The sequence below is a fragment of a genome, unplaced genomic scaffold, assembly GCF_019419815.1.
Source record: "Pyrus x bretschneideri cultivar Hongxiangsu unplaced genomic scaffold, Pyrus_bretschneideri_v1 Contig15, whole genome shotgun sequence".
Taxonomy (NCBI): domain Eukaryota; kingdom Viridiplantae; phylum Streptophyta; class Magnoliopsida; order Rosales; family Rosaceae; genus Pyrus; species Pyrus x bretschneideri.
In genome coordinates, this window is record NW_025999446.1 from 3,292,479 (window position 1) to 3,320,093 (window position 27,615).

The 27,615-nt window shown below is 36.6% G+C and overlaps 1 protein-coding gene and 2 pseudogenes across 1 annotated transcript; all 3 read left to right on the forward strand.

Moving 5' to 3' along the window:
• The first annotated feature begins 371 nt into the window (after positions 1 to 371).
• Positions 372 to 4,381, forward strand: LOC103937068 (annotated as a pseudogene).
• Positions 4,382 to 20,470: 16,089 nt separating this feature from the next.
• LOC103937067 (BURP domain-containing protein 3) lies at positions 20,471 to 22,037 on the forward strand. The gene is made up of 3 exons (XM_048580184.1): positions 20,471 to 20,536; positions 20,685 to 20,796; positions 21,132 to 22,037. The coding sequence occupies exons 1-3, from the start codon at positions 20,471 to 20,473 to the stop codon at positions 21,914 to 21,916; spliced, it is 963 nt and encodes a 320-aa protein (XP_048436141.1). The 3' UTR covers positions 21,917 to 22,037.
• A 3,601-nt stretch (positions 22,038 to 25,638) lies between these two features.
• On the forward strand, positions 25,639 to 27,503 carry LOC103937066 (annotated as a pseudogene).
• The last annotated feature ends 112 nt before the right edge of the window (positions 27,504 to 27,615 follow it).

Below are 27,615 nucleotides of genomic sequence, written 5' to 3' on the forward strand. Positions count from 1 at the left end.
ATACAAAGACAACACTTACTGAATTAAATACAAACCCATCACCAGTCTATACACCTCTTTGTTTTCAGATTTTGCACTCACTCACAGTTACAGTCACATATCCCACCGATCTTTATAATACCAAACTCATATTGTTTCTTGTTCACTCTCATGCACTTGCATTGTCTTGAGCCCCTGCATGGCCTACACGTGTCCCAATCGACATCAACGATATAAAGTGAGCGAACCTAGGGCAGTTGAAGCAAAATAGGGTAGTCGACGAGACTGGTGGAGTGTGAGTGTTACTTATGGACCCATCAACTTTCAGTAAATGGTACATTTTCCTCTATAAATGTTAAATCTACGGGCTCTCATTACAACATTCGCTAGCTCTTAGCTTCTTTCTTCTTCATCCATTAGCTTTCTGTTCCAATATTTCAGTCACAATGGGGTTTTCTCTCCCTCACATCCTTGCTTTTCCCACAGTAAGTTTCTAATATCGATATATTATGCAATAATGCTATTCTTACCATATTTTTGTATCACAATTGTATACCATCTTAAGTGACATCTGATATGGATAACCACATCATCTAAATTAATTTGCATTTAATTTTAAAATGTTAATCAATAATTAATAAAAAGATTGTTAATTAAATGATGATTGTGGTATACGAGGAGTCTTCTTCTGCCACTTAAGATTATTTAAGTGTTTTAATTAATAAAAAGATTGAGATTAAATGATGTAGTTTGTCCAACTCATCTGCCACCTAAGATGGTAAAGAAATGTGGTATAAAATTGTGGTAAGAATAGCATTACTATATTATGTGTTTTCTTAATTATGCAACCATGTTAATTTGATGTTTTAGTTAAATAATGTTTGCTAATTCATTGTCTGATTTAATACTGATGAGAGTTCAAATGCCGTTTGCAGCTCACACTGGTGGCAAGCCATGCTGCTTTACCACCTCAACTTTACTGGAACTCTGTCTTGCCAAACTCAAAAATGCCAAGAGCTATCAGTGAACTTCTTCAGCCTACAGGTTAGTATTTAAAGTCTCAAAGAAGCTGAAATATTATGTATTCCTAAACAATAATTCTATTTAGACATACAAACTAATAATATTACCGAAACATTTTCTAATACAAGTGAGCCTAACCATCGTGTGTATATATATATATATGTAAGATCTACATGCATGTATTAGATATTATATATAGGGTTAATTACAAAAAACTACCTCAAGTATGGGTCAAATGACACTTTCATACCTCATCTTTTAAAATTGACAATGTCATACCTCATCTTACGAATTTGTGTCAATGTTATACCTTCCGTTAGTTTGGCCGTTTATTTCTCAGTTAAATGCTGACGTGGCTTGATCCGGGACCCATTTTTATTAAAAAATTATTAAAAAAATTATTAAAAACAAAAAAAATCATTTAATATTATTTAAATATTAAAATAATAATTAAAAAGTACATAAAAAAAATAAAAAACATTAGTCATCATCTATCTTCCCTCTCCTTTCGTGCATCTCCCCCCTTTCTCTTCCCTATCATCTTCCTGCAACCCAGCAACCCAGAAAAGAAGAAGGAGAAAGAAGAAGAAGAAGAAGAGAAAAAAAAAAAAAAAAAATCCAAACCAAACCAAACCCAGTTCATCCCCCTCCCCCCACCACAAACTCAACCCCTGCAACCTAGAAAGGAGGAGGAAGAAGAAGGAAACACAAAAAAAAAAAAAAAAAAAAAAAAAAAAAAACCAATGGGAAACCCAGTTTGTTCCTTGCAGAAGAAGAAGAAGAAGAGAGAAGGGAAAAAAGAAAAAAATAAATAAAAAAAAAAAAAAAACACCAGCAAACCGTCCAATCCCACCCAACCCCCCCCCAACCTAACCCGCAGAAGGAGAAGAAGAAGAAGAAGAAGAAGAGGGAAACAGAAGAAGAGAGAAGAAAATAAAAAAATAAAAAAACCAGTTCGTCCCCCTGCAAAAGAAGAAGAAGAGGGAAGAAGAAGAGAGAAGAAAAAAAAAAAAAAAAAAAAAAAAAACCCAGTTCGTCCCCCTGCAGAAGAAGAAGAAGAACAAGAAGAGGGAAGAAGAGGGAAGAAGAAGAAGAGAGAAGAAGAAGAAAAAAAAAAAAAAAAAAAAAAAACCAGTTCGTTCCCCTTAAGAAGAAGAAGAAGAAGAAGAAGAAGAGGGAAGAAGAGAGAAGGAAAAAAAAAAAAAAAAAAACCAGTTCGTCCCCCTGCAGAAGAAGAAGAAGAGGGAAGAAGAGAGAAGAAAAAAAAAAAAAAAAAAAAAAAACCCAGTTCGTCCCCTGCAGAAGAAGAAGAAGAAGAGGGAAGAAGAAGAAGAGAGAAGAAAAAAAAAAATGGTTTTTTAAAATAATTTTTTTATTATTTTAATATTTAAATAATATTAAATTATTTTTTTTGTTTTTAATAATTTTTTATTAATTTTTTAATAAAAATGGGTCCCGGATCAAGCCACGTCAGCATTTAACTGAGAAATAAACGACCAAGCTAACGGAAGGTATAATATTGACACAAATTCGTAAGATGAGGTATGACATTGTCAATTTTAAAAGATGAAGTATAAAAGTGTCATTTGATCCATACTTGAGGTAGTTTTTTGTAATTAACTCTTATATATATGTCAACAAATGTGTCTATACCTTCTAAAAGTGATATATTAATCCACTGAAAAAGCAATAATTTTGTATTATAAAAGATGAAGGGATGGAATACCTTAAATGTTATCATTGCTCAAATTTGGATTGTATGTATGTACTTATTTTCTTACATACGTGTCAATAAAAGCCACAATAAGAACAGTCAATCTCAAAACAACCGGTCTGCTTTTTAGAAACTTTTATATAGCGTGGGTAACTGAAATATTTAAAATGGAGGATAAGTAGTTGATGTTGATACCATCAATGATTTGACTTTACAATTGAATGTGTTGATATAAGTTTGACTACATTTTTAGGTATTCTTATGTTGTTGATAGAAAAAATTGTTTGACTTTACAAAATGGCTGTGTGTCGATACACTTGACTACACTTTAGAGATACAATTTTAACGGTGAATTTTGGTATTTCCTATGTATGATCTGAAAATTTTCCCAAATTTTAGCATAATAATCTAACTCTTCTCAGTTGTTCACCATTTATGTTGCTAAAATTTGCAGATTTCACAGAAGGTAAGAGCACCTCTGTTGTAGTAGGAAAGGGTGGTGTCAATGTTGATGTAGGCAAAGGAAAGCCCGGAGGCACCCATGTCGATGTTGGGAAGGGTACTGGAGTGCATGTGGACGCTGGAAAGGGAAAGCCTGGAGGCACCAATGTAAACGTCGGGAAGGGCGGTGTGCACGTGGAAGCTGGAAAAGGAAAGCCAGGCGCCGGCACTAACGTAAACACGTAGGAGGCAAAGGCGGTGTTGGGTTGAACGCCGGCAAGCCCGGTAAGAGAACCAATGTTGGTGCTGGCAAAGGAGGAGTGTCAGGTCACAAGGGGAAGCTCGTGTATGTTGGAGTAAAACCAGGACCAAACCCTTTTGACTACAGGTATGCAGCCACCGAAACCCAACTCCATCAGGACCCAAACGTCGCTATTTTTTTCTTGGAGAAAGATATGCAACCTGGAACTACAATGAACTTGCACTTCACTACAAATTCAAACACAGCAACTTTCGTGTCACGCGAAACCACCGAATCCATCCCATTTTCGTCCAACAAGCTGCCAGAAATCTTCAACCAATTTTCAGTGAAACCGGGGTCCGTGGAAGCGGATATAATCAAGGGAACAATTCAAGAATGTGAAAATCCAGGCATTAGAGAGGATAAATATTGTCCTACCTCTTTAGAGTCCATGATTGACTTCAGCACTTCCAAGCTTGGAGGAGGAAATATTCGAGCAATTTCGACAGAAGCCGGAAAAGGAGCTACATTACAGAAGTACACAATAGCTTCTGGAGTGAAGAAGTTGGCGGCGGATAAATCCGTCGTATGTCACAAGCAGAACTATGCCTACGCTGTTTTTTACTGCCATGCAACAAAAACAACAACAGCATATGTGGTGCCCCTGAAAGGTGCCGATGGGGTGAATGTTAAAGCAGTACCAGTCTGCCATACAGACACATCAGAGTGGAACCCTAAGCATTTGGCCTTCCAAGTCCTCAAAGTTATGCCAGGAACGGTTCCGGTCTGGCATTTCCTTCCCAGTGATCATGTTGTCTGGGTTCCCAACCAGAAATCTACATGATTTGATTGATCAACCCATCAGTTCTACATATGATGATATCATCAGCTGAATTAGCATAGTTTGAATGGCAACAGTTTGAAATTAAATGGACAGTCGATTACTTCTTATTGTCACTATGTATTTCAGCCTATATATACTCATAAATGAAAGCATGCTATCTTGTGGGCTAGACTTGGCAATTTTTCACACTACATGTTAACCCCACTCAAAACAATACGAAAATAACGCGTTTCAGATCAACACATTAACTAATCAGGTCGTTATCAGGTCATACGTTAAAAACCGTTAATAATGGGTCATGACCAAGTTTACATGCGGATAATCCATTTTGACCCATTAAGAAAAAAGTTACTTTGATAATTTTAAACTACTAAAAAAACTTACTACAAACTACAATACCATAGTATTTATATAATATATTAAATATGTATTACTGTATTATTATTCTTTAATAAGTTAAAAAAATTAAAGTTAAAATTTCATTTATTTGTTTTTATTATAAGAGTTTCTTACTACCATTAGTGCTATAACTCTGTTGTGACTCCAAATCAACTAGTATGATCACTAGACCGTAGTACTAAGTGACTTATCCTCTTAATCTTAAGTGAGAGTAAAACATTCTAAAGCACATTAAAAACACCAAAACACATTAAAATTATATATAAATTAATTTACTAGTTTGAAAAATATAAAAAAAAATACACAAATGCTTATGATCATCATCTACACTTTAATGATAAGTACATTGTCGTTTGAATTTTTAAAACCCTCGTAAATAGTGTGTTTATAGGAGTTCAAAATAAACAAAAATTCATAGTAATAATGTAAAAAATGTAAAAAATGTGAAAGAATATACAATCACTCGTAATGATAAACTTTACAACTTTCATAAAAGGGTTTACTCTGAAATTTGACACCATAATCCATAAACCTTAGATTTATATTTAACCGTCGATTGTCATTTACGCTTTATTCTTCTCACCGGATTTCCTTTTTTAGATTTTCTTTTTTGAAAACATAATCTTTTAAAGGATGCAGGAAAATGAACGGTTCAAATCATTGACATCATGTTCCAATGTTTAAGGTTAACTAAAATATGAGTCGAAGGTGTATAGTTTCTATAGACTTTATAAACTTTGAGCAATATTTTCACTGACGGTAAGAATATGAAAATTGTGGAGCCAAAAATAATCAAGAAAATTATGGAGGTGGCACGTGGACTTTTGGCTAAAAGGGACAAAATTACTCTTGATGCACACTGGAATTCCCACCCGCATGCAACAGACAATAACGGCTTAATCAAGGAAGAGTCAAAGGTGTTCAAAATGGTATTTATTCAAATCCCTCTTGTCACTCCTCATCAAATCCTTATTCAAAAGGTAATTCCCAATTTTCCTATTTAATTTAGGATTAATTGCCATGTTAATTGCAAGATATTATGTAATAATATCTTGCAATTATTCTCCAATTACACCATATATAGCCGGCCACTATTCTCTAAATAGGGTCGGCCACTACCCTATAAATAGTCCTATTCTCCCACTAAAAAGCTAAGTCATTTGCTACCCATAAACTCCACAACACATTCTTTTTAGAATTCTAACTTTGGCATTAGATACTCTTTGGCCAAAGCCCCCCCTCCATTCATCATGGGTGCGTGAGGCTTTTGGCCTTAATCTTAGATGTTATTATTTTGCAGGCATTTTCGTCAAAGGAGAAGACGGCGGAAATTTGCATCCACAAATTGGTGTTTTCATTGAGAGGTTGATTCACACGCTCGAAGAAGACTCTCACACTCAAAGTTTCTCATTTCTCATTCATATGTAAACTTTTCTTACGTTCTTATTCCTAGAATTTTTTAATTCTTTGAATAGGCGTAGGAGAAAAATACAATGGTGGGAAATTCAAAACCCACAACAAACGGAACTTTCTACATTCAAAGATCCAGATCAAATGATGGAGGACGAGATATATCCTAACTGAAGTCTTGCACTCAAAGTCCATTACACTTCCACTACTCAAGGAGACGCATATCGTCCAAGCTCTTCCTACCTAAATAGCGAACAACACTTGTCTCGACAAGTCATAAAGTTGACAAGTGCCCTCGCGCAATAGACAACCTTGGTGAATCAGCTTTTGCAGTTTACCGAGATGCAGCGTGCTCAGAAGAGATGTCCTGAAGTAAGAATATAGCAGACGACAAACCTCTCTAGCAGCGTCCTGGCAAGCAACTGCTCGATCAGTCATGAACCAACCATTATGGCAGTGTACATTCCCGACTGGGCCCCTAAGATAGCGTATACTCTTGGCTGCATGCTTACAACAACTGATCACTTATGCACTTCAAAAGAAGATCACGTCTTTCTTAGGGACTTATCGCAGGAATTGCACCCTTCTGGGGACCAACCATGTTCTCCATTATAAGAGGGTAAACCAATTCCCTGACACCCACATGGGTTTACTCTCTAATGCAAGAAGATAAACTATACACTCCGTATCAAGACGTGGATGAGTCGGGCTGCCCTAGTGTAACTAGGTGCACAATGGCTTATGTCAGTATTTCTAGAAGTAACCACTATAGTCTTTTTCAAGGCTTAGCTAACTGAAAGATTTTTGATCTCTTGGCCTAATCCATGGGGAACCGGGCCTCAGAGACGGAGGAGGCACATTATGTAGTACGTCCTATGGATGGCTGCCCTGGAACCTTGAAGCTGCTATTGAGTGCACTAAGTTAGCCTATGGTTTCCAGAAGACTGCCTACAGCTTGCCCTTCGAGCAGCAAGCTGCACTAAACTTATACAACCGCACATTTTTGTGAAAGGCTAAACAAGATAACGTGCATATACAAAGCTCCATCCACTGTCGACATACTACAAAGTCGATAAGCTTCACCTCTGCCAAGCACATAATGATCATTTAGATCTACACTAATTTCAATATGTTGTGATATTTGTTACGCAACCCACAGAATTGGGTACATAAGAGGCAAGTAGTTCTCTCGAACATTTTCTTACAAAATTCCATACAACCGCATACTTTTGATACAAAAGGTTAGCGAATTTCATGACCCAAAATCTTTAGTATGTTGTGTGCATGCTTGTGATATTTATTTTGCCAATGTGAATTATGGCTTGAGGTGATATTTATTTTGCCAATGTGTATGGCTAGAATTTTCGATATTTATTCTACCAATGTACATGGTAGGAAACCTAAGTATGAATGATTACTTCATGGAAGTATTTATTTCTGGGACTTGAATAAAATCTTAGATTGAGGTTATGATTTTATTCCCTATAAATGGAATGTTGGAATTAGCGTTAATCCCTTTTCGTTATTCGATGGTTGAAATCTCGAGGACGAGATTTATTATATTGGGGGTCGAATGTAACACCCTGAATATTTTTAAAATGATGTGGATATTCATTTTATTGTTTATGTGAAGAAAAAAAAAGATCGATTTATGGTTATGAAATTCAAATGGGGAAAAATGTAAAATCCTGCTTTCGGATTAAGAATTAATTATGTCGTATAATTTTTCATTAGGTGGGGAAGGACGAAAATGCCCTATTTGGTTAGCATAATTATACGAGGACGTATTTTATGCTCATATATTTTATCATAATTCTTGAAATATTGGAATAGAGGACGACCCTACGAGCATGTAGGTTCAAACGGATCTTAATTCTGAGTTAGAACGGAGAAGTTACGAGCCTCGGAAGTGGTGAGAACTTTAGACACGTGGACTTACTATTAGTAGTAAGTCTCTAAATTTATTCAGAAAATTAGGAAGCTTCTGGGGGAGGAAACTGACCCAAAAAGGCCCAGAAACTCCAACCCAGTTCGCGACCCAATTGACCCTCGCAACATCCCATTTTCAGACGTCAATTCCGGCCAACTTCGATGGAGGTTTTCGACGCCACCACCACTATCTTGAAGCTCTCACTCCTCTCTACAAAATCCAACCAAGAACCACCTTGATTAACCACCGTATGTGGCAGTGTGAAGCCATAAAGACCGATGAAAACCAATGGTGCTCCGGCTGCCCCCTTTTCATTTTTCTAGTGAATCGGCGAAGCGATGGCCGATGCCACCACTTGGGTTTTGTAGCTCATCATCCCAAGAGTAAATCTCGACCATCTTTGATCTCGTTGTACCACTATGGGCGACGAATCGACACAAGAAAGCTTTAGGCACCCGCCGGCTTTATTAGCGGAATTGACCCTATTCCGTCCACTTTTGGACTTCGTGGCAGGTATAAAACGTGTTCCTCTTGTTGAGCTCTATCTCCTGTAAATTTTGGTAGAATTTGGAGTTAGACAAAAAAGTGGGTTTCAGGTCGCCTAAAACCACCACACGCAGCGACACGTGTGGCGGCGCGTGGGGGAGAATCTGTTTCCATGGATTTTGGACAATAGGAAATCCTTCATGTCTTGAGCCCATATCCAAAGTCCGTTCGTTGAAATTTGATACGATGATTTGAATATTCAAATTTTTCGGATAATTGTACCGTCGTACGATTTTTCATAACTGATGACCATTCAATCGTTGGATTGTCACCAAACTTTGAGATATTATAGTAAATAATATTTGAGGACCTTAGAAACTTATGGATTGGGAATCTGACATACAGATCTTCCCAAATTGGATTTGCAAGTTAGTGAATTAAAACGTCGACTGCCACTCAAATGTTGTGATTGGCGGAGATCCAACCATTGGATCGAAATTAAATTTTAGTATGTTGTTCTAGAAGCATAATGTGAACTATGAATGACTTGATCCCTTAGTAGGGTACGTAGGCAGTCTAACGAGAAGGTTAGATGCAGTCATAATAAAATTACTGAAATTAATCTTTTAGTGAAATTTTCTAAGAAATGAATTCGAGCCTATCTCAGTTATTAGCTTCTGAAGTAGAAATTTCGAGTTGTTACGCCCTGGCCCATTCCAGTTGAATCCAAGCTGAACCCTAGCTCGTCTCCATGGCCCACGCTGCTGCACCCAGACCTTGGTCCACACCGAGTCACCACCACACCAAGCCAACAACAGCCACCCATGGCAGCAGCCATGCCGCGGCTTCTCCAGCCATATTTTCACACATCCTTGACCCTTGTCGAGCCAAATTTCAAGCCCCAATGCTCCCAAAAATTAAGAAGGCAAGGAAAATTAATTTTTTTTTCTTACCTTGGTGCGATGTGAAAACGAAGAAAGGAACGAAAGATAGTCTTTTGCACAGGCAAGTGTAGAAGATTGCTAGGGGGTGGGAACAAATATCCTCTAGCTTTCTCTCTCTTATAAGGTAGAATAAATTTCTCTGAAGTTGATTAATCATCTACTTAAGGTAGACTTAAATAGACTTTGGAAGTGATTTATTTCCCTTTCCTAGAAAGATCTAATTTCCAACTAATGAGGGAAACTACATCAAAATAGGAAACAATCTTATGTTTCCTAAAGCAAAGGAAGATCTCTATACCTGATGCCCTTTCCTGCGAGCAACCCAACAGGTATGGGAGCATTTGTGGAGCCAAAAATAATCAAGAAAATTATGGAGGTGACACGTGGACTTTTGGTTTAAAAGAACAAAATTACCCTCGATGCACACCGGGATTCTCATGCGCATTCAACGGACAATAAGGTCTCAATCAAAGAAGAGTCAAAGGTGATCAAAATGGAATTTATTCAAATCCCTCTCATCACTCCTCATCAAATCCTTATTCAAAAGGTAACTCCCAATTTTCCAATTTAATTTAGGATTAATTGTCATGTTACTTGCAAGATATTATTTCACATAATCTTGCAATTATTCTCCAATTGCACCATATATGGCCGGTCACTATTCTCCAAATAGGATCGGCCACTCCCCTATAAATAGTCATATTCTCCCACTAAAAAGTTAAGCCATTTGCTACCCACAAACTCTAAAACACATTCTTTCATAATTCTAACTTTGGCATCGAAGATTCTTCATCCAAAGCCCCCCCCCCCAATTCATCATGGGCGCATAAGGATTTTGGCCTTAATCTTAGGTATTATTATTTTGCATTTTCATCAAATGAGAAGACGATGGAAATTTGCATCCACAAACATGATATCAACAATCTAAATTGTTCATCTTTTTGTATCTGCTAAAAGATCATGTTTTCAAACAAGAAAATCTGAAAAACGAAATTCGGTGAGAAGAGATGGAGCTTAAATGTAAAAGGTAATCAATCGTTAAATTTAAATTTATGGTTTATAGGATTATAGTGGAGAATATCGGAGTTGATCTTGACAAAAGTTGTCGAATTTGTCATTACGAGTATTTGTATATTCTACCTTACTTTTATGTGTATAATTTATATCTTATATCCCGCTCTCTTTTGTTTTGAAGTAATATTTATGTGACAATGTGATATGTAGATACTAATTTAGTAGTTTTTTTATTTGATTATTTATTGATTTAAAATATATTTTCTTAATGAGTAACGGGTCGGGTCATACTACCCGTAAATATTAACAGAACAAATTCAGGTCAAGTCATGTTACATGTTCATTTTAACGAATGTTACACAACATGACCTGTTAAGAATCGGGTATGTTACGAAAACTACACGAATGCTAGGTCTATTGTGGACTTTTGCAAAAAAGCATGCTATAGTAAACTTGCTCTACTACATTCAGTAATAGATAATAATGCATAGGCTTTAACTCTGGTGCTATCTATCCATTGGTTGAGTATTTAATTGTGGTGCTACTATATGCATGATACACGTGTTAAGTAATTAAGAGACTTTGTATGTGCTTATAAAGAAGTGGAACCTCAACTTCTTTCATGATATCATCAAAGTAGGTTAACTTAAACGCTCATGTGTGTGGCAATTTACTTTTCACATCTTATTCTTTTTTCTTTATTTGTATTTTTTAGGGTAAATTACATTTTACCCCCTCAAGTTTAAGGCTAATTGCAATCTCATACAACATCTTTAAAACATTTCAATCTCAGATATTTACTTATATTTCATTTCAATTTCATAAATTTGTTAAAAAATTTGTTAAATTAATCGTCAAGTGATAATGAATTCCACATTATGATGACATGGCTATCAAACTTGTACCACATGGCCAAATAATTAATAAAAAATACTTAATTATTAAAGATGATTTCAATTCATTTAATTGAAAAATTAAAAAAATTAAAAAAAAAACCCCACATCTTTCCCATCCTAGGGCAGCCAGATGCAACCACCCCCTTCTTTATCATAACTGCACCTCTCTCTCATTTAGGTAGACAAACTCATTCAAATCTTTGCAATTTCTCAAGAATTAAATAGTTCAACTTCAATCCACGTTTGTTCGTGAAAATCCGAGAGAAAATATTCAAGAGATTGGCTCAAATTTTAGAAAGTTGAAAACTTTTAAGAATCTGAAGAGAAAATTAGATGTAACAACATGTGCAATTCGCCGCCTGGTCATATTTAGAAGTTGCGACAATCGAGTTCTTGCACGAATAATTTCATCGAACTATGGCAATATGCAAACAAGAACAGCGAACAACGAGTTTCTGCAATCTGATGCATAAGGAATTGCAGCAGGCAAGTATTGGAGTAGGTTGGTGCATAAGAAATTGCAGGAGGCAATTCTGATTTCAGGCAGCAACGATAGGCAGGATGCGGCTTGGTGGCACAGATCCAGCTCAGCTTGGTGTAGATGCTGGAAGTCCCAATTTGACAAGGCTCAATCTCATTCGAATCAACGACGTCAGCGAAACGTAGAACTCAAGTCGCTGAAAGACGTCGTTGTAGGAAGTTAAGACATTGTTAGTTTTGTTGAGGGCGTTAGGGTTAGGTGGAACATGAGCTTGGTGGGCTGATAAGGGTGGTCGAATGAAAGGGTCAGATGGTTGGAAAACCATACAGCATCAGAGGGTAGCGAGAGATCGTGTTTTGACGGGGAAGATGGGATTTTGGGGTTTTTACTAGGTTTTTGTTTTTATTTAATTTCATTTTAGAATTATTAAATAATTAATTTTTATTTATAATTAATTGTTTTTAAAGATATGGCATAATCACATCATTAAAATATAGAACCAGTTGTAAACCTAATTTACTGGATAATATAAAGGACAGAGAGAGGGTGCGGCAATAATAGAGAGAAAGAGAGATGTGTAATTGTGAGGTGTGTTTTATTTCATCCCATTGTGCCTTTATTTATAATAGTAGGGAAGGTTAATTCCTTACCTTAATAAGATTACAACTCTAATAGGATATTAACTACTAAAGGGAATATTCAAAGATATCCCTAGATACACTAGGATTTACACAGTCATATTCCTAATCTAATAGGACTGCAACACTCTCCTTTGAGTGTGTAAATACTCAAGTAAATGGCGCATCAGGTCTTCAGCGATGAAGCAAATACAATTAGTTAAGTCGTCAGCACAATGAGCGAATACAAATCTCAGATCAACGGAAGAATGCATAAAAGGTAAAACTCACAAAACCTCGCTACGGTAAAACCCAAGCTGGGAGAAAAACTGATAGACTAAGGAGAAAAGTGAGAAGTTGCAAGTAAAAGAGCTCACAAGGGTATGACCAGCAGAGGATGGGTGCCTCATCAAAACCTACTTAGGTAGCAATAACCTAATGGGAAAAATGCTCCTAATCGTAGGGAAAAATAGTACATTAAGATCAAGTGAGTATACTTTTAGATACTCCTCCTGAGTTTGACAGAACTTCCAAATGAGAACTACAAGCATTGCACAAGAATAGTTAGGCATACCAATTCCTCGGACAAGTTTCTGGAAGGTTGACTTCGGCAGTGAAGTCGTGTAGAGGTCAGCAAGGTTGTCTGGTATCGACTGGCATAACTTCAATCTCCTGATGTTTTGTTGATGTAGATGTAAACGCAATATGTCTTGGTGTTGACTTCGTTGATGTATCATGTCTTAGTCAGGATGATACATGCAGCATAGTATTCATGGATCGTCGTCGAGACTCAACGATGGATGAAAACAACAAGTACTTCGAATATACTCAACAAGATATCTCAACCATGTCTTATGTAGGGCTTAGTGAAGTAAGGTGAGTCTTGAAACGATTTGAAGGTTTCGCAACTAAGGTCATATCGTGGACCTCCAAAATATTGCGATATCCCCTAACGGTAAAGACATAACCATTTAAGGTTGTTCCTTGTGTAGGTTTGATAAGTAACCCGTGTCAACATAACAAACAAGGCAAGCATCATTCCAAGGATCAGGGGGGTTGGATCCGCTCGGGATGCGTTAGGATTAGCCCAAATTCGTAGTACCTTTCAGGGTAGCGAAAAAACGTCTTTAATACCAATTCAGTGGTTGCATGTAGGCGCAGTGCTATATCTTTACCAATAGATCAACAGCGAATGAGATGTCATATATATTGCAATGAGCTAAGTATAACGAAGCACAATGTTAAAATTAGATATGGAATTTTTGGATTCCATAACCTCTTCAAGGGTCTCATTTGCATATAGCACATGGAATATCATAGGTATACTCAAAGGTAACACCTTCAGGGTGTAGTTCGACTAGTAAACCAAGTAGCGTCAGAACAATGCTTCAACTTTAGGTCAAGGCATGAACGAGTTTTCCCAAGATTTTTCATCTCAAATTTCATCTTCAAGTGCGAGACAGTTTTCTCAACTCTTCCAAAGTCTTAGTGAGATTCATGTCAAAGACATAAACTATAACTCTAGCAATTCGACATAAGACTTCATAGTTTAACACGCAAAGACATAATTCATATCCCTAATTGATCAAATAATCACTTGAACGAGTATACCACATCTGCTGGATTGCTTCAATCCATAAATGAACGCCTCAAACAAGTTGAGTGGGTGTTCCGTGGTTTAGAACTATTTGAACCAGTCCATGTACTTTCTTCGAGGACCTTACATATAAATCTCTGTATCTATATCCCTATGAAGAAAACACTAACCACATTTCATAATGATGCAATTAATCACAGGGCGTTTGAGAGAAACCTTACGTTGTAAGGCGTGCATCACTATTTCATTCATCTCATTACACTTCATTTCCCACTTGTAACATAACAGGGTTACCTTGGGTAGTGTGGGACGATAGATCCAAAACATACTTTGGTAAAGAATTTAACCTGGATTGTAATTTCGGTTGTCCAATCAATTCTACGTTGTCACTAATTAACGAAACACGGTTCAATATCGTCGCTTTCATCTAAGTCGGTAGCTACCATATAAGTTAAAACATCATCGATGATAATCTCATTTCAATTCCACCATTAACTCATCCAAACTAGTATACTGGACCAAGAACTTCAAGTCTCTGGAGTAATTCGGATTAATCTCATGAGATGGAAATGATTTGAGACAGCGATCGAGTATGGAATCATTTTGTGTCGTGACCTTCCTCTTCTAGGGAAGTGAATCCAATGAACTGAGTGATCTATTGTGCTCCAAGCCAAGACAGATTGATTGGCTATCTGCCGGTGTACCGGACTGTCCAAAAAGTGCCGCACAAACCATCCAACAAGGGCGGCACATCTTCCAGGGATGTTCACTCGACGTCTGTTAAGTACGTCTATCCTTACAGGCATATTTGCAACTGATATATGATCTCGTCACTTTAGCTAGATCAGAGGAATGTGTCTAGAACAACATTATGAAATCTAGAATTCATTGCACTTGCTTATCACACTTATGCGGTACAGGGATCGAGATGAGACATGCAACGTCCACGCAAATTCGCATCGTTCTATAGGAACGTTGACATTATTATCTCCTTCTAACGGTGGGAAGACTATCTTATTGAAGTGACAATCTGCAAATGAGCGGTAATGAGATCGCATGCAAGAGGCTCTAAGAGAGCTAGTGTGAAGAAGAATCATAATCGACAAAGATTCACATCTTTCTTTAAGGACCCATATTGGTATGTTGCTGCAGCACAACTTGGCACATGGAATACACACCTAAAACACGTAAATACGAAGTGTCAAGTTCGTACCCAGTAACCAACTGTAACATCGAATAAGTTGGGTGGCAATGGGCCTCAAGGCAGACCAACATAGTTGTGTACAAGATTGCATAGTCTTAGGCAGAAACCAAAAACTTGGTATGTTTACCAAGGTCCGGGCGATCATTTAAATTGCTCTTTATGATCACTACGCGAGGCTATTTGGGGTGAACATGGGAATTCGATCCAAAAGGCATGCAATACTTTATCGAAAATCATCGATATAAACGTTCTGGCATTATCCAGTCTTCCAAACTTTATGGGATAAGTAGGGTGGTGAACCTTTAAATCATCCAAAAGGTTTAGCAGCAATGTATGTAGACGAACATGTGAACAGTTTGTCAATTCATTAACCAAAACCATAACTATTTATATGGTCTGCATTTTGGTTGGATTAGTCCACATATATTCCCTTGAATCCACTGTGAAAAGAGAGTCATTTCATATCTTTGCGAGAAATGATTTAGAATATCAATTTCCCCCCACTGAGCAAGTTTGGCAAAGTATGCTTGTAAGCACAAGATCCTTACTTCGGGTAAGAAGATACGTCGTGGCATCATTGTTCGAACTGAGTGTCCCAAATGGTCGTGCCAATGTAAGCAAACTGCTCAATCACTAGGCTTTAGGCCGGCCACATGTGGTGTGCTCCCAGTTAGGAGGCAGCATTGGCCCCAAAGCAAAGCTTCAGGCTCATTTTTGGAGGTGGTGCAAAGATATTCCACTCTATTTTCTTCAGTGGTTTCATTCATGATCATTGTTCTCTCGAATATCCTTAAGACTCAACAACGTTCTTCCGAACAGGGAGAATATAAGGTCTCTTAAATGGTAAGTTAGTACCATTCATACAACGAGAAGCGTGCCAATGCTCTTAATCAGGTTGGATAGACTTGAAGTCGTTGTTAGAGATGTGCTTTAGGTATAAAGTCAGTGTGCCTAGTATCACATTTATCGAGACAACTAACTTTCCCACATTCGTACCTAATCACATGTTTAATTGCATTTGGTCATATGTTTTAAGAAACATGATTCAATTAACTCATCTTCGAGGACAATATTAATAAGATTATCCATAAATAAAATAAACACCAAATGTGAATCCAAGAACATAAAGAAATGTTCGCAAAGTAAATGGTTTACTAAGGGGATTCAGCCAACAAAGCCATACATGTCAAAACTCTACTCTTCCAACGATGTTTGGTGGAGCAAAATTAGTCTCATATATTGACTACGAGAATGGTACTCCTCAACGACATTGGTAGGGGCACGAACAGATGCATAACCAATGATCTATTTCATCAAGACGGAAGTAGATTATGCAGGGTTAAGGTTTGGAAATATTATCCCTAATTCTTGAAGGTTTAGGTTTTAGGTGCCAAGGATCACGCTTCAGGCACGATGCCACATCTTGGCAAGCCTTGTAACTACCATATGTTGTAAAAACAAACTTGAAATTGGATTGTGAGAAAGACAAACCCAAAATTGGATTCGGTAGGCTCCAACCAAAGCTAGAAGGGTTTGTTCGGTAGGCCTTTGCTGAAACAAAGCAATACCGTTTGGTGCATCTCTAGTAGAGCATGCCATCCCTGCTGAAGCAAGGCACCACCATTTGGTAAGCTTTGATTGAACTAGGTTGAGTCATTCGGTAGACTCCAATCAAATTAGGTTTATACCGTTCAGTAGACTTCAGCGGAAGCTAGGTCTATACCTTTTTCTCATGTTTATGGTAGTAATCAGATTCGAGAATTTGGTAAACTTCCGCTTTCTACGCTGCTGTTTCAGGAGTGAGTTAGAAACTTGGAAGGATGAGAAAAGTATTCTCCAGTCAAAATTTGATCGAATTTATAAACTTCAGAATCGTACTCATTCATAGACATAATCATGGTGTGCTTCAAGCAAAATCGTTCATGATTAGACGGTTCGTATGAGTGAGCTAAAGAGCCATGGAATCCTAATTCGGGAGGTACTTCTGTATGTAATGCTTCCGGCATAAGTCTTCAAATGAAGATCATAGAGGAGGCTTATTCAGCTCTTCCATGCCATTGTTGGCTTCAATGGTTTCTCAGCTTCTTGATAGTCAAGTGCAAATTCACGTCTTGTACCCACATAAAGTGGTTTCAGTCAAGAAACATCCAAACCAGTGAAATTGAACTTGTTATGGTTCGACAATCCATTAAATGAAGGGAATAAGATTGTGATTGCTCTTATGGAAATAAGATATCCATAAGCATCAAAGTTAGAACATTCGGGATCTAAGACATGGTTTGCATGAAAAACATCGAGTTTTCATGGGTGTATTATTTTATGAAAGCTTCGGGTTTCAAAGGCACTAAATTCAAAACTACATGTTCGATTTTAGTTATGAACTTCCGGTTCATAAAAATAGGTACCTGTAAGAACACATAATGCAATATACAACTAAGTGTAGTGGATTTGGGTTGCTTCAGGAACTCAAGTGTGAGTTCTTCAGGACTATGAAAGGGAGTCAACGGTTCAAAGAAAATAAATAAAATATTGAATCGTTAATGTACAAAAGTGGGCTTTAGGCCAGTAATTTTTTATGTCTTGTCAGATTAATAGATTGCTGCTCACTTTAATTAATTCAATAGATCGAGACCATTTGGGGTCGATCGTAGAAGCAAAAATAATACAAAATTTCAGGTCATATGTGGGCTAGATGGCTGCAGGCCGTACAAAAGAAAAGCCTAAAAAATTTGTTAAGGTCGTGAAATTGGGCACCAAAAATATGGGTGCGGGCTGAAGAAAAAAAGAGCCGAAAATCGCTTTAGGCCGAGAAACAAAGGCAACCCAGCACTGAAATTGCTGGCTGCTGCTTTAGGCAGGTTGCAAAGAGCAGCCCAATAGGGCATGCAAGCTGCAGGCTTACAGCAAAGATGGGCCGAGAGGCAACAGGCCCAAAACAACTGAAGCCCAAGTTGGCTAGGCTTGGACAAAGCCCAAAAAAAATGTATGGGTTTGCTTCGGGCACATGCAATCGCCGGAAAAACTGAATGACGCCGCCACAATTGGTGGTGTTCTCAGACGAGGACGACTCGAGGTTCAACGAGGACCCTTAAATTCACAACGGAGACTAGCTCAACGTCGGAATCGAAGAAGATGGCGTCGGTTGTCCAAATCCCAATAAGATTCAGTCTGGAATCTCAGTCAAATTGATCGTCGAGGACGAAAAGCTGTGAAACTAGATGACTGCGAGTCGTCGATTTTCACCAAAATTGGTGGAAAGAGGTCGGAGAGGCTCGGCTTCAGGTGAGCGCAGGTCCAACGAGGGAGACAACGTGCAAAATGGTGGTGTTTTTGCAATTCTAGAATTTTCTGGGCAACAGCTCAAACAGCGCTGCTTGGCTTGAGCTTGGCGTGAGCGCGTGGCTCCAACGCAACTCCATGACCGTCGCCGCTGCAAGCCGCGGCTCAGCAGAGTTTTCCCTTCTTTTTTTTTTTTTTTTTTTTCTTCTTTTCAGATTTTTAGTATTTAGGTTTTTAGAACCCAAAAATAAATAAAAAAAAATCATGCTTCTATTTTATTTACATTCTTTGACTCACAAAGTACACATAGCATTATTGCGTATTGCATGAACAAATATATATATTGACAAAATATAAGAACACATGCAATATATATAATTGAAAGGAAAATATAAATATAGGGGGTTCATGCATCATGAGAAATGTTTTCATGTTTCACGGTCATTTCAATATCTTAATTTATTTTAAAGGAATCTGATTGGAAAAAACAAAGGAGCCTTTGAATTTGTAGAAGATCATTTTCTGAAAGCCGGAATTGAATCTCCTATGCGTTGTATCACGTTCAACAAAAAAAAATTAAATTGAATCAATAGCATGTAGATCAATTCAATAAATAATAAATTAATCATAAAGTGAATAATTAAAACATAATACTCTCCTGATTGAAGAATAAACTCACTTTAGCGCAGCTTCAAGAGCATGCTAATAACGTGTTGTAGGCCTAATTTATTGTATCATATAAAGGACAGGGAGAGAGGGGGTGTGGCAATAGTAAAGAGAAAGAGAGAAATGTGTAATTGTGAGGTGTGTTCTATTCCACCCCATTGTACCTTTATTTATGGTAGTATGGAAGGTTAATTCCTTACCCTAATAAGATTACAACTTTAATAGGATATTAACTACTAAAGGAAATATTCAAAGATATCCCTGATACACTAGAATTTACACAATCATATTTCTAATCTAATAGGACTGCAACAGAACCCACAATTATCACATCATTACTTAATAGCCAAACTAATGGATATATGAAATTGAAATAAAATTTTAATTGAATTGTTTTCTTTTAGAATTCTAATTGGGGAGAGATATTTTGGGAATATTGAGAGCTTCACCATTTTGGTATGCTCTCTTTATCTAGACTACCTATTAATAGAACTTATTTTGTCAACCAAAAACTAATGAAATTACAATATAACCTTTAATATATAACTGAAAAAATAGGGGCATTAAGGTAATTTTGAACAAACAATTTTTTACTTTTTCTATTCTAAATCTCACAGTCATGTCATCATATTCATATCGCTATCCTCTAAACTCTCTCTCTCTCTCTCTCTCTCCATAACTGACAACACTTTTTTTTTTTTTGACACCTGCATAAAATTATATTTCTCACACATGGAGTGTGTGACCTTTGCTAGTATATACTAGCACATGCCCACACACTTTTAACAATTTTTTTTTGTTTTTAAAATGGAAGGAGAGGAAAAGAGAGAGAACGTGGGAATGGGAATAGACAGAGAGGAGAAAGGTTTGGTTTTTAATATTAAAGACGTTAAAGTTACTTGTGGGTGATGTTTTATTAAAAACAATAAAATTTGTGTTTTTGTAATTACTAAATTATCCATAATTTTTATTTTTATTCAGTTGCAATTAGAGAGTTAGAATAATAATTTCATAATGTTTTGTTTGACAACCAGAGTTATATTAATATGTAGTTTACATAGACAGAAAAAATTCATTTGTACAAATAAAATCCACAAAAAAATCTTACCACAAAAATACAAATTAAAAAAAAAAATTTCAGGCCACTGCATGCTCTTGCTTTCCGGGTTTCCTTCACAAAGTTTTCTGTTGGCAGGTATGCCGAGTAAAAAATGGGGAGCTTCACACCTAGCAATGGAAGGGGCTGCATGTTTTACACCTAATCCCAACAAATTTGTAGTTTACCTTCTTACTTCCCTATAAAGAATGAACCCATCTGCTCCTGTTTACCACAGCTTTCTGAGTTTTCTTGTTTCATCCAGTAAAATTTTCGTTTGTGTTGCAGAAGTTGAGTCTTAATGGGGTTCATTCTCTCCCGAATCTTAGCTTTTTTTACTGTAAGCGCTGTAATTTGATCTTATGTTTTTACTAATTTCATTTTCTATCTATCTTACTAACTCCGTGATTTCAAATTTTGCAGCTCACACTCGTGCGAGTCCATGCTGCTTTACCTTTACCACCTGAGCTTTACTGGAACTCCGTCCTACCAAACACACCAATGCCGAAAACTCTCAGTGAACTAATCCAGCCTGGTTAGTAAATACGGAAAATATGAGTACATCCCTTGGAATTCAATTTTCTTTAACTAAAACTCATCATGGCAAATTTCTCTAATAAAAACCCATTGACTCCAACTAAACAATATCCATAATTAAGTTTGACGGGCAAAATTTGTATTTTTAGATGTCTAAAAGCTCGTTTGGATGTGCTTTTAAAATAACGAAAAATGATTTTGGTGAAAATATTTTTGGAACCAATCCTTAGTAAAAATGCAAGTAAATTCCAAAAAAACACTTAAAGTGCTTCCTGGAAGAAGCACATAACTGGTGCATGAACTTATATCTAATTTATGTTGGTAAATCTGCAGAATCGGGCGGAACAGCCACAAACTTTGCTGGTTACAACCCACAATCTTTTATGGCTGCGCGTCTTCTATTTTTCCTTTACAACAGGAGCGCTTCCCGTGACGATATAAACCGCCTAAAAGATCCAACGCAAGTAGTTTTCTTCTTGGAGGAGGCCGTGCGTCCTGGAATAACAATGAAATATAGCTTCTCAAGAAATACAAGTACTCCAGCAATGTTCTTACCCCGCGAAATTGCAGAATCGGTCCCCTTCTCATCTAGCAAACTGCCAGAAATTCTTAACCGATTTTCACTGAAGCCTGGGTCAGTGCAGGCTGATATAATGAAGCAGACCCTTCAGACATGTGAAAGTACAGCTATTCCAGGAGAACAAAGATATTGCGCCACCTCTTTGGAGTCATTGGTTGATTACGCTACTGCCAAGCTCGGAAGAAATATTCAACCAATCTCCACAGAGTTGGAAGCAGGAGCTGCCATCCAGAATTACACAATAACCCCTGGAGTGAAGCTGATCACTTCAGCAGACAAGGACAGACTCATTGTCTGTCATAAGATGGACAACGGCTACGCCGTCTTCTACTGCCATGGGTTTAAAAGAACTAGAGCTTATTCCGTGCCTCTGCAAGGATCTGACGGGACGAAAGTAAAAGCAGTAGCAATCTGCCATCTCGATACGTCTGCCTGGAACCCGAAGACTTATGCCTTGCTAGAGGTCAAAGTTGCACCCGGAACTGATTCCGTCTGCCATTTTCTTCCCGAGGGCCATATTGCATGGGTTCCTAAATAGAAACCATGTAAATTGACCTCATCACCTGGAAAATTGCTTCTTTCCAGTGTACCAGTTTGAAATTAGAATCCTTTGTGGTTCTATACTTAGTTCACTGTAAAAGATCTACTTAATAATAAAGTTTGAGAAGCCTTGCCTTCATTATAACGTCCGAGAAGACCTACCATTTATTAGAATATGTATGGCCATCTATGGCTCTAGAAAAAGAGGGTCAACAAGATTGAATTTTGAGTTTTATTTGAATGTATGAGTTTGGAAAAATTAGTATCCGTTCCCTAGTTACTAATGTTCATTAATTAAAATCTTATTAGTTTTCAGATTTTGACTCAAGTTCCTAACATTAATGAAATAATGAATTTAGATGTCAGTTACATAATTTTTAAAATAAAATTAATAGTTGATTTAGGATTTTAATACTCACACCTTTATTAAACTCCTAACTAATTTTCAATTCAAAACATTTCTAAAATAAATAAAAAAATTAGAATAAGTTTGTACCCATTAGCTTTTTATAAAATGTTCTTCAATTTTTTAATCTTATATGCACTTCAAATTTTTAATCTTAAATGTACCCATTCATAAATATACCAATTTGTTATATGTAAAATGTACCCTTTTTTTTATATAAAATCTATTCAATTTTTCTCTACTCCATTTTTAAATCTATATGGGGACATTCTTTTCTTTTGATTTGAGAATATATCCATGTCAAGTTTAATGGAAGAAATTTACTAATGTTATTAAGCCTAATATCTATTACTTTTTTTTTTTTTTTTGTGTGTGGTTTTGAAGAATGTATCCATTTTTTAGTACAATAATTTTTTTTGTTAATTTTGATGAATGTACCCATATTTATACACACACACACATACACACAATAGTATAATCAACCAACTCCAACCAAAAGTTGGCCCTTAACCAAAGACGAGATTGCACAACTTCAACAATATTCAATCGTATATTTTACTATTTTTAATCCCACAAAGTATGAGTTTTTATTTAAAATCTCATTAATATAAACAACTATAAATTTTAATTTTTAATTTAAAAGATATAGTAACATGCATAGAAATAAATTATTACATTAATTTCAAGGACTTGGATCAAAAATTGAAAACCAACAAGGCTTCAGTAAAAAAATATTGATAGTTAGGGACCGCATCCAAAGTTTCCCTATGAGTTTAAGTTTAGGAAACAAGAGTGACAATGACCTATCTCAAAAGAAACCAAAAAAAAAAAAAAAAAAAACATTGGAGCCGATCCGAGCGGAGTTCCATGATCTTAATCAAAGTTTGAACATGAATAAGATTAATTCATGAATCCAAGCCTGATCGCCTAGGTACTCTGCTCGGCTTATTGATTCATCTACACACTAATCTAAATGTGGCAAAGTTTAAGTAAAAATGTGATCAAGACGTATAAAAGTTGAGGATTATTTCTTGAAATGTGAGGTGTTAATGGCTTCATATGTGGCAATGGAAGGGGTTGGCTACCTAGGCATGACAATTAATGTAGTAAATTGAGTACTTCTCCATGTGTCCCACATAGGTTGAAGCCACGACAACTCTTGTTTACCATATAAGCTAGCTCTGAGTTTCTTCCTCGCTTCATCAAGTAAATTTCTGTTGCGAAAAAGTCAAGCCTTAATGGTTTTTCATCCATTAAGTTTTTGTTGAGGACGACATGCATAATGCATCCTACCATAACATTGAAATTATGCTAAACTCACTGCATCCAGCAAATCTAATCAAACGAATTGACATTTGTAACCCAAACCCTAAACTTTTTTTTTTTTTTTTTGACAAAACCTGTTTTATTTTTATCGATTAAGATAAAGAAAATGCCTCTTTCTTATTCGCCTGAATTATGATCATTCTTTTTATAGGTTAAATTAGTTTAAAGTTGAATATCACTTGTGCCGAAAAAAAGGTTGAATTAATTTCTCCATTTTACCCTCACAAAGGAAAAAAGAAGAAGAAAATAAGACGAACGTCCTTAGGCCACTGCATGCTGTGCGTTTTCTGGTTTATATTTCTATGAAACATACGCTTGCATACTCTGCATTTTCAGTTTCGTCAGTAGCTTTCTACTGACACATAAACTTAACACGAGGCAATGGAAGGGGCTGGAGGATTTACGCCTAATCCTTACAAACTTGAAAGTTCAGATTCAGTTACGGGTACTTCCCCTATAAAAGTTGAACCAACCTAATATATTGTTTACCATCGGAGCAGGCTAGTAGTTTTCCATTAAGTTAAGGAGTCTTAATCTTAATGGGCTTCCTAAATATATAGAAGCTATGTAACCTGACCTCATCATTTGGAAAAGTGCTCCATTCCAATGTAGCAGTTTGAAATTCGGACCCTCTGTGGTTCTATACTTCATTGTAAAAGGAATACCAATAATAAAGTTCGAGAAGCCTTGTCTTAATTATAAAGTCTGATAAGCCCTATCATTTATTAGAATATTTAATATTAAGTGTATTGGAATTCCTTTCCTAGATTTTATGTATTGATTGTAATTTAGGGTTGGATACCAGTATATATATTTCATCACTGTGAGAAGAATAAGTTAACGACGCATTTCACGAATTCTAACTTGGTATCAATGTATTGTTCTAAGGTATATCAAGATTAAACTTCGGTTCATACTCCGTCGACCAACCCTTCCTAATTCACATCTTTGTTGAAAGAATTTCTTTTGTAATTCCTTACATAAGGATTCAGAAACTACCGGATCTTACTGAGTTGAAAACCCTAGATCAATATTTGAAAAATTGTTAATTCGCTGCTCAACCCCCAACAGAATCCTGGCTCTTGACGCGTCGCGGCCGCCCTCGTCATCGTATCCGTGCACTAGTGGATCTCCTTCGCCACTGTTTAACCATGGGCGAACATGTGGTCCCAGATGATGGAGATTCACATCTCCGAATGTGAGAAAATTCAGTACATCCGTGGCAAAAGTCATCCTCCCTTTAAACAAGATGCTACCTATGAGAAGTGGTATGCAAAACACAAAAAAAAATATGAATATTTTGAAGCAGGGGTTCTCGCGCGCAAAATACGTAGAGGTATATAAATGGCATAAACAAAATATAGAATGATTCATCATCACTCAATAGAAAAGTTGCTTCATTAGTTCAAAAGTTAATGGAGCTCAATTGATAAGCAAAATATTAAGCACTAAACTTAATAATTATGTGCAAGATGACTTTTTAAAGTACATAGGATGACTTGTTTAGAGTGAAAATAAGAAGCTCAATGTATCAGGAGGCTCCTTCTCTCACTAGTCACTACATTAATATTGAATTAAATTCTCCAATTTTTTTTCTACACAAATAAAGTAAGTAAGAAAAAATTTAGGCCGGTACATGCTCTGCATTTTCGGTTTCATCCGGTACGTTTTTTTACTACAAATGCATGCTCTGCAATTGGTTCAAAGCTGGATTAAATGCGGAACCTCACACTAGACAATGGAAGGGATTCCCTTATAAAAATTGAACCAATTTGCTATTGTTTACCATACGGGCCTGAGTTTTCTTGTTTCTTCCTTTTCAATGGGGTTCCTTCCTTTCAGAATCTTTGCATTTTTCATTGTGATTAAACCGTGTAAAATTTGAATTTTCCCAATGATTTTTACGAATCTTATAGCTATACATATCTGATTTTCTTTATCTCGTAATAATGAGAATTTTAACTATTTTGCGGCTTACACTGGTGGCAATGGCAAGCTATGCGACTACTTTACTGCCACCTCAACTTCACTACTGGAACTCCATCCTGCCAGACACAACAATGCCAAAGGCTCTCAGCCAACTTGTCCAACCTGGTTTGTATTGACAATCTCTGACTCAAAAGCTTTTCTCAACACTCTACTGATACGATATGTGGTTAAGAAAACCAAAGAATGTATAGAATGGAGCGATTTCATTCTTTGCGAATGGGATTGGGATTGCATGAAATTGGGATTGTCTCCATGAACATAGAACGGTTATTTTGTATTGGAATAGAGAGTTACTATTGGCACTCCAAATAATTAACCTGTTGGGCAGATTACATTTTTGTACCACATTGATGTATCATTGATGTGTCATGTCATATGTGTATGTTACGTTAATTAACAAATTTATTTCATGGATGTTGGTTGTATACATCACTTAATTGCCACATGAGATGATACACTAATGTGATATAAATATGTAATCTCCTTAATATTACTCATAGAAAAAGGGTGAGAATGGAATTATGACTGTTTGGAGTCCTTATTACAATTCCCTTGTGACAATCACACTAGTGTTGCTAATTCTCTATTTATGTTGTTAATTCTACATATCACACTAGAGTTGGCAAAGGAAACTTGTCTTTTTTCAGTCAAGATGCTGCCCGAAACTGCTGGTGTGTTTTTGTGAATTACAAAGGTAAAAGTGGAGGCCCGAGTCAAGTATTTTTCTTCCTGGAGAAGGACTTGCATCCTGGAAATGGAAAGAAATATCGCTTAGCTAAAAATTCGACTAGAGCAACTTTCCTATCCCGAAAAACTGCAGAGTCCATCCCCTTCTCATCTAGCAAAATGCCACAAATTCTCCACCAATATTCATTGAAACCAGGGTCTGTGGAAGCGATTAGAATTAATGAAACCATTCAGGAGTGCGAAGGTCAGGGCATTACAGGAGAAGAAAAATAATGTGCCACATCTTTAGAGTCGATGATTGACTATGCCGCTTCAAGCTCGGAAGAAATATTGAAGCAGTCTCCACGGAGGTGGAAAAAGCAGCTGCCGCTGTGCAAAATTTACAATATCCCCAGGAATGAAGAACCTTTCTGCAGCCTACAAGAACATAGTCATTGTGTGTCACAAGTTAAACTACCCGTATGCTGTCTTCTACTGCCATGCATTTCAAAGTATTAGGGCTTATATGGTGCCTCTACGAGGTTCAGACGGGATCACCGTGAAAGCAGTAGCTATCTGCCATACAGACATCTGAATGGAACCCAAAGATCTTTCAATATTTGAAAGTTAAACCAGGAACCATTCCCGTTTGCCATTTTCTTCCGGATGGCGATATTGCCTGGGTTTTAAAACAGAAACATTAGCTACCTAGCATGATTACTTGCCAGAGAGCTTTCCCTGTAAAAAGAATTGAATAAGAGCATTCTAGTTGATTCCCGCTATTTATAAAAAAAATATCCCATAGTTAATACTGGGACGTTATCTTCATTAAAACAACTAGCAATTTGACTATTAACTTCAGTAACCAAGTACTCATTAGCAGCAAATTAAGACGTACGCAGAAGAAAACAATAGAATAAAAAACAAATAAAATGATCTCTATGACATTCTTCAAAAAAAAAAAAAAAAAAAAAAAAGATCTCTATGACAACTGCAAAATTCTTGCATAGTTGAATCCATACTCCATGCTGGCCTTCAACTAGGACTTAAGGGAGGAAATTGGAGTTAGTAAATAGGGCCAAAATATGTTAAAAGAATAGCCTACTTTGATGCTGTAATTAATTTTTTCGGTCCAACGTGACTCCTATCACCAATATTATCCTCAATTAACTACATATTAAACCGTAAGTATGGGTTTTCATTACGAAAGACCGAAAAATCAGTGACTATTAGTGAACATCCCACATGTATAAATTATTTATTGCTTTGTTTTATACATCTCCAATGTAGAACTCCTGTATCTAACAGAA